This window comes from Triticum urartu, chromosome 4A (genome assembly GCF_056163025.1).
Source record: "Triticum urartu cultivar PI428250 chromosome 4A, HENAU_Tu73, whole genome shotgun sequence".
NCBI classification, from domain to species: domain Eukaryota; kingdom Viridiplantae; phylum Streptophyta; class Magnoliopsida; order Poales; family Poaceae; genus Triticum; species Triticum urartu.
Genome location: NC_141876.1, coordinates 253,785,684 through 253,794,132, shown reverse-complemented (window position 1 = coordinate 253,794,132; position 8,449 = coordinate 253,785,684). Strand labels below are relative to the sequence as shown.

The 8,449-nt window shown below is 43.3% G+C and overlaps 1 protein-coding gene across 1 annotated transcript; it reads left to right on the top strand.

Moving 5' to 3' along the window:
- Nucleotides 1-507: 507 nt before the first annotated feature.
- MTO1 (Pyridoxal phosphate (PLP)-dependent transferases superfamily protein) lies at nt 508-6,832 on the top strand. Its single transcript, XM_048714773.2, has 11 exons — nt 508-986; nt 1,084-1,187; nt 1,280-1,353; nt 1,448-1,616; nt 1,957-2,016; nt 2,110-2,313; nt 2,390-2,476; nt 5,694-5,801; nt 5,899-5,994; nt 6,180-6,298; nt 6,390-6,832. The coding sequence occupies exons 1-11, from the start codon at nt 605-607 to the stop codon at nt 6,508-6,510; spliced, it is 1,524 nt and encodes a 507-aa protein (XP_048570730.2). The 5' UTR covers nt 508-604; the 3' UTR covers nt 6,511-6,832.
- The last annotated feature ends 1,617 nt before the right edge of the window (nt 6,833-8,449 follow it).

The window sequence follows — 8,449 nt, the reverse complement described above, 5'->3', positions numbered from 1 at the left end:
AAATCGTTGGATTGACTTAGTTCAATGGCCGTGATCAGTTGAATATGCTCTTTTGAGTCTTTTTATGTCGGTATAGTATAGATATAAAAAATTGCCATACGAAAAAGAACAAATTTCCAAAAAATTGAAACTTACCATTCAAACAAAAAGCTGTCATGCTTTACAACTAGAGTTGACATTCTCATATAACTAAATTATTTACACAATCACATTATTATTGATAAGTAAATCACAAGTCAACGTACGGGAATATTTATACCCCGTTATAACGCACGAGCATTGTTCTAATTTGTCATAAAAAAAGTCAGAGCGAAATTGTTTTGTGCTACACGTGTGACTCCTATCAGGGTAAAAAAATTTGATTGGATTGGAAACTCAAAACACACCATCGAAGTTTGATTCGCAATGGCGGCAACGAACTGACCCCACATCAGTGGCGCACTATAGGTGCTCTTTGCCAAACCATGAATGCCGTCGGCACGACTCCACTACAAATAGGCCACTCGTTATTTCGAAAGGCCACACCAGCGCCCACCCAATCCACCAACCCCGACCCCTCAATTCCGTCGAGCGCCCCGCGCCGCCACCCAAACCCTAGCTCCCCATGGCCACCGTCTCCTTCTCATCCCCGGCGTCCTTCGCCGGCGACAACAGCGGTGCCCTTACCTCCGCCACCATCCTCCGTTTCCCGCCCAACTTCGTCCGCCAGCTCAGCACCAAGGCCCGCCGCAACTGTAGCAACATAGGCGTCGCGCAGATCGTCGCCGCCGCTTGGTCCGATCGCCGAGCCGTCACCTCCCACTCCGGCGGCGGAAGCAGCGTCCGCGGCACCTCCTCCCATGCCGCGGCCGCATCCGCCGCCACCTCTGCGGCGGCGGCTGCCGAGGTTGGCGCCATTCCTAACGCCAAGCTCGCGCAGCCGTCCGCCGCCGCATTGGCCGAGCGTGCCCTGCTCGGTTCGGATGCTAGCCTCGCCGTCCACGCAGGTAACCTACTCGCTCCCTTGTTGCCCATCAGATCTAGGAGTATTTCGCGCAGCTATCCTTTTGGTTTTGACATGTTTGCTGTTTTTCTCTGCGTAAGGCGAGAGGCTTGGGAGAAGGATCGCCACAGACGCGATCACCACGCCAGTAGTGAACACCTCCGCCTACTGGTTCAGTAGCTCGCAGGAGCTGATCGATTTCAAGGTTTGAAGCCCCCTACCGTATTGCTATTCTGTGCTCTAGTTGTCAGATTTGATAAATCTGCGGTTATATTGTCAAAATCTCCTTTTTGTTAGGAGGGGAGGCATGCTAGCTTCGAATACGGGAGGTATGGGAACCCGACCACTGAGGCTTTGGAGAAGAAGATGAGGTGAAATCTAGATTCTTCTCTTTCTTGTGGATTTTTTATGCCTTGTTTGTTCCATTGTATCGGTTTTCCATAGTTGCTAATTTTGATGCTTCAGTGCACTGGAGAAAGCCGAGTCCACTGTCTTTGTGGCGTCAGGGATGTATGCAAGCGTCGCTATGCTCAGCACACTTGTCCCAGCAGGTGGGCACATTGTTACAACCACAGATTTGTACCGCAAGACAAGAATTTACATGGAGACTGAGCTCCCCAAGAGGGGAATTACGGTAATATGTGCTACCATTATGCCCATTTTCTTTCAGTAATATGATTAGATGTCTATGCACTTCAGTTAGTTTTGTGAGAACCATTATGAGAGGTTCATAGCAGCAATATACAGTACTAGCTTACAGGTGATATAGTTGCTGTTGAGTGATGTGGTATGGGACCACATTTTAGAAGCCTAATAAACTTGGAGTAGAAATGCAGCTTCATTCAAGATCCAGTATTTCAGATGTCTTTACTTGATATAAATGTGATCTGCATGTTAACAACTAATCGGAGTGAATCTTTGTTGCGTTTCTGTATAATTTGCGGGTTTCTTATCTTTGTACACCTGATGCACAGATGACTGTTATTAGACCTGCTGACATGGATGCTCTTCAAGATGCACTTGATAATAATAATGTGAGTTTAATCTTTACAATTCTTTCACCCCCTTTCTTCGCATTAACTTATTCATCCACAAGTAGACTAATTTGTTGGTTCCTTTATTTTCAGGTATCTTTATTCTTCACTGAGACTCCTACTAATCCATTTCTCAGATGCATTGATATTGAGCTTGTCTCCAATATGTGCCATAACAAGGGAGCATTGCTATGCATTGATAGCACCTTTGCCTCCCCTATCAATCAGAAAGCACTGACTTTAGGTGCTGACGTAGTTGTTCATTCTGCAACGAAGTATATTGCTGGGCACAATGATGTAAGTTGATGAATATTTTTTTAGTACTCTATTTACAGATAAGATATACATTAGCTCAGTTTCTTTTGCTTTTTAGGTTATTGGAGGCTGTATCAGTGGCAGGGACGAGCTAGTCTCCAAGGTCCGCATTTATCACCATGTAGTTGGTGGTGTTCTAAACCCGGTATGTTGGATTGGCATTCTTTCTATCCATCTCTCGAACCTATTTGCTTCTTTCTAGCAAGTTTCACTATATACCAAGAGTTATATTTGGTCCTCCCCATATATTGATTAGCCTCATGCTGGGATCCTGCAAGGATCCATAGATTAAATTAATCTGGAAGGAAAGTCCTGGACGATTCATCAGGCTTTGTTTGGTTGTTGGGGGATATAACACCCAGGGAGGAAAACCAGAGATGAATCGTACCGGCCCTACCTGAACCCATGGAAAACCACAGGTCGGACAATTCCCTGCTACCATTTGGTTGAAAACCATGGATAATCTCTCATTCACGACATCTCCAAAGATTTAAAAAAAATGGAGAGATCGTTTCAATTATGGCCCAGCAACAGGAGCGTTGGAGGGCTGCTTTGGATTCTACAAGCTCTTCGGGCTGTCATGTTCAAGCCATCCATGGCTGCTCCCTCGTAGTCATCGAGGCCAAGGCTGCTGACTCTGCTAGCAAGCCCCATTTGATTCTCCTCTTTCTCACCGCCCGCCTGTACCAAATTGAACGCCAAGATTTTGCAGTTCTGCCGAGACGACTGGAGTGGCAACATGTGGTGATGGATTGGTACATGAGGGTGAGTGGGAGGAGGTGAACAAAGGATTTGGCCATGGATGCGGGATGGAAGCGTTACCAGCAGCGAGATAAAAAATAGAAGTGCACGTGACAATTGTGAGAGGTAGTGTTGAGAGGCAGGGAATTCTTTCCATGACTTGGGAGGCGTTCTTTTTTATCCGCGGGAATTGACGGGAGGTGGAGGGATTTTCCCATATCATGTGTCGAGCAAATCATACGTGGGAAAACCAGGAATAATTTGCCCTGGGGTGGAAGTTTCCAGTGAATGGGCTGGGATCCTCGTGGCCTCCCCTGCTGCCAAATGATGCCTTAGGGTTCTTTGATCCTGGGTTCACTTCAACCCAGCCAAAAGTGTCATGAAACAGCTGGTTCATTTCTACAATATTTTATATAATCCAAGTGGTTGACTTATTTCAAAAAAACGAACACTGTGGCTTAGATGATTTGGGGAAAACCTTAGTTGAACTCTCCTACAATTTGTTGCAGTGGAAAAATATATAATATTACATTTACACTATCTTTCCTTTGATGAGACCAGCATGCGTTTTGTGCGGCGAATCCAGGAGTCTGAGGTCAAGGAGGCTTTAAAAAGGATGAAAGGAAGCAAGGTGATGGGCCCTGATTGTATCCCCATTGAGGTGTGGAAAGGTCTCGGGGACATAGCGATAGTATGGCTAACCAAGCTTTTCAACCTCATTTTTCGGGCAAACAAGATGCCAGAAGAATGGAGACGGAGTATATTAGTACCAATCTTCAAGAACAAGGGGGATGTTCAGAGTTGTACTAATTACCGTGGAATTAAGCTGATGAGCCATATAATGAAGCTATGGGAGAGAGTCATTGAGCACCGCTTAAGAAGAATGACAAGTGTGACCAAAAATCAGTTTGGTTTCATGCCTCGGAGGTCGACCATGGAAGCCATTTTCTTGGTACGACAACTTATGGAGAGATATAGGGAGCAAAAGGACTTGCATATGGTGTTCGTTGACTTGGAGAAGGCCTATGATAAGATACCACGGAATGTCATGTGGTGGGCCTTGGAGAAACACAAGGTCCCAGCATAGTAATTACCCTCATCAAGGACATGTACGACAATGTTGTGACAAGTGTTTGAACAAGTGATGTCGACACCGATGACTTCCCGATTAAGATAGGACTGCATCAGGGGTCAGCTTTGAGCCCTTATCTTTTTGCATTGGTGATGGATGAGGTCACAAGGGATATACAAGGAGATATCTCATGGTGTATGCTCTTTGTGGATGATGTGGTGCTAGTTGACGATAGTCGGACGGGGGTAAATAGGAAGTTAGAGTTATGGAGACAAACCTTGGAATCGAAAGGGTTTAGGCTTAGTAGAACTAAAACCGAGTACATGATGTGCGGTTTCGGTGCTACTAGGTGTGAGGAGGAGGAGGTTAGCCTTGATGGCCAGGTGGTACCTCGGAAGGACACCTTTCGGTATTTGGGGTCAATGCTACAGGAGGATGGGGGTATTGATGAAGATGTGAACCATCGAATCAAAGCCGGATGGGTGAAGTGGCGCCAAGCTTCTGGCATTCTCTGTGACAAGAGAGTGCCACAAAAGCTAAAAGGCAAGTTCTACAGGACGGCGGTTCGACCCGCAATGTTGTATGGCGTTGAGTGTTGGCCGACTAAACGGTGACATGTTCAACAGTTAGGTGTGGCGGAGATGCGTATGTTGAGATGGATGTGTGGCCACACGAGGAAGGATTGAGTTCGGAATGATGATATACGAGATAGAGTTGGGGTAGCACCAATTGAAGAGAAGCTTGTCCAACATCGTCTGAGATGGTTTGGGCATATTCAGCGCAGGCCTCCAGAAGCTCCAGTGCATAGTGGACGGCTAAAGCGTGCGGAGAATGTCAAGAGAGGGCGGGGTAGACCGAATTTGACATGGGAGGAGTCCGTTAAGAGAGACCTGAAGGATTGGAGTATCACCAAAGAGCTAGCTATGGACAGGGGTGCGTGGAAGCTTGCTATCCATGTACCAGAGCTATGAGTTGGTTGCAAGATCTTATGGGTTTCATCTCTAGCCTACCCCAACTTGTTTGGGACTAAATGCTTTGTTGTTGTTGTTGTTGTTGTTGTACATTTACACTATCTTTCAGTCCTAGATGGGACAAAAAGAAATCATTGCTGTTTAAGGGTTTGTGCTCCTGCAATATGAGGGTGCTGCATTGCTTTTCGGTGCATAGAGACATGGCACATATAGTATTGCCTCCTAATTTACTTCTAAAGGAATAAGATTTAGTCTCTGAAATGTTCAACTCAATAAATCAATGAATGAGAATGTACTCCTCGAATTCTCCGTTTAAATTATCTTCGTAATAATTTGTATGTATAACTAAAGGCAATGATATTTCTTTAGAAATGCATGGGTTCATTCGTAGTTATAGACTAGTAACCAAGATTCAGAAGTTTGACCTGCCAGGCATTGAACCTCTAGCTTTAGGTGCCATGCTATCCTTGTTGAAACGCAGTTTGACTAGTATGAGTAGTAAATGATATATACTCTGTATTCTTCTGTCTCACACCTTGTTTCTAAGCTCTTAACATTTCATTGCATTGTGATGTCAGAATGCTTCCTATCTGATCCTCCGGGGCATGAAAACACTACATCTCCGTGTTCAGTGCCAGAATAGTACTGCTCTGCGGATGGCCCAGTTTTTAGAGGAACATCCAAAGGTGTGCTACTCTGTTTCTTTTAGTCCTAGACTTGAGACAACTACGGGCCATCTATGTTTTTTGTTGCTTTAACTGAAGTTTGTATTTCATATCCTAGATTGCACGTGTATACTATCCTGGCTTGCCAAGTCACCCAGAACATCACATTGCCAAGAGCCAAATGACTGGCTTTGGTGGTGTTGTCAGCTTTGAGGTAATTTGATTGTCTTGGTAAAATATAGTAAAATACTACTCCTGCTGTAACTAAACATAAGACGTTTTTTGACACTGTAATTGGACTCTAAAAGTGTCTTATAAAAAGTTACAGAGGGAATATACTAGAACACTAAGTGTGTTGACTCTATTAACAATTTAACGTATAAATTATCTTGTGTTTAGGTTGATGGGGACTTCGACTCTACTAGAAAATTCATTGATTCTGTCAAGATACCCTACCATGCCCCTTCATTTGGGGGTTGTGAGAGCATAATTGATCAGCCTGCCATCATGTCCTACTGGTATTAACATATATTTATCTGTTGTCACATTCAATAATTGTGCACATAATATTGTTTTAGTTTTAACTCTTGAGCTGTGATCCATAAACAGGGATTCGAAGGAGCAGAGAGACATTTATGGAATCAAGGACAACCTGATCAGGTTCAGCATCGGAGTCGAGGATTTTGAGGACTTGAAGAATGACATTGTTCAGGCCCTCAACAAGATCTAAGCGCCATATGCATCACCATTACGGGAATATATCTGGGCATATTTGCCTCACCATTACGGGAATCTATCTGGGCATATTTGCCTCACCATTACGGGAATCTATCTGGGCGATATTTCATGTGGTGAACTCTTGATATTTGATATGCTTACTGCGAATAAATTGTTTTATTTGTTTCCTCTTTATTGGAGGGGAATGTATTTTCTCTTTTTTCTGGTGATTTCAATAAAGATTGATAACCTTGACTATTATAAGATAAAAATGAAGTCAAGTAATTTTATTATATATAATAACAGGCATCACAAGGTAACCTTGATTTACTTCATTTTAATTTTGATTATAGCACCCTTGTTATGTTCTTTGGTAGACTTTGGTAGGATGAATGCAATCACTGATATTAGCCTATTTTTTTTTTCAATTTTGAGGTGAGCCTGAAAGCACCTTTTGTTCTTGCTGTGCAAACCCATTTGACCTAACCAGGTAGACAATATAGATTAATTGTATAACTAACACAAAATTGTAGAGGCTGATCGGCCAGCAAAACCTTGCTAAGAAATGACCTCCTGTGTGAAGTATTTTAATATAGTTATCGGTAGAAATAAGTTCTTTTTATTTGAGGGTACACCAAGAGTGACCTAAGCTTTATAGAAGAAGGAATCAGTTACAAGAAGAGTTCCTAGGCTCTCACCACACGCTGGCTGAGCCAAATAACACTCCAATATTGAACGACTACTCACATAATTGTTGAACATTGATAGAGGCGAAGGTGTCCCGAACATCGATGAGATAAATATCGTTTTTTGTGGGAGTTGACTTTGATGATCCGACTACGAACGTGTGAAGACGTCGCGCCTTAGCAATTGCTAAACCAACTTCAAGGGTTATTGATTACGCCGGAGCCCGATTAACATGACCACGAGGGTCTATTTCCTGCAAGCAAACGAAGAACAAGCAAGAAACTAAGATTGCAATCTGGATATTGCGAATAAAAGAGGAAAACTTTATTAATAAAGGTGCAGTTCTGTGACGTCTTGGCCTTATCATTGGACACATACGAAGTATGCGAAGTTGCAGTTATGGTGAACTTTTAGTCTAAACAAAATCCAAAGTCTAAACGATGCCCTAAGGACTGTATATATAAAATAGAGAGGGAGGGGGGGGGGGATTTCGTGGCCCTTGGAGGAGGGGTTCGAAACCAACCCTAATTCTTGTTTCCCCACACATAAGAACTCTAAAAACAACCTATACTTAAGTATTTTGAAAATACATGGGCCTGGCCTAATAATAAGGTGACGCAGCACCTAGAATAGTCTCTGGACGAAATTTATGAAGTGACATCTTGTATATTTCGTCCAAGGCTTCATGCACTCCTTATGGTGGCTTCAAAGTCCTGAAATCATCACTTGTAACTCCGTTCTTGATCCCTTGCGCATGCCATCATCTCCATGCTTGAACTTGCTCCAAGGTTCATCTTTCTTGTCCAAGCTAGGCCCTTCATTTGTAAGAAAAACAAATGTATCCAATTTAGGCAGCATCATATTCTCATGAGCATTAGAATCGTTACCAAGAAATGAAAGTACCTGATAATTCAATTGGCGTGCGCGAGCTCTAGTAATTGGTCCAGTATGTATAGCAGCAGGGGCTGTGGGTGTAACAATGGTATTGATGTCCTCATCATCCTCCCCTTCTTGAAATGAAGTTGTCTTCAACGAAAGCTCATCTTCCTCACCCAAATAAGGCTTCAAATCTGCAATGTTAAAAGTGGGACTAACCCCAAAATCTGCAGGCAGCTCAAATTTATATGCATTATCATTTATTTTCTCTAACACCTTAAAAGAACCATCAGCACGTGGCATTAGCTTTGATTTGCGTAAATTAGGAAATTATCCTTGCGCAAATATAACCAAACAAGATCTCCAGGTGCAAACACAACATGTTTTCT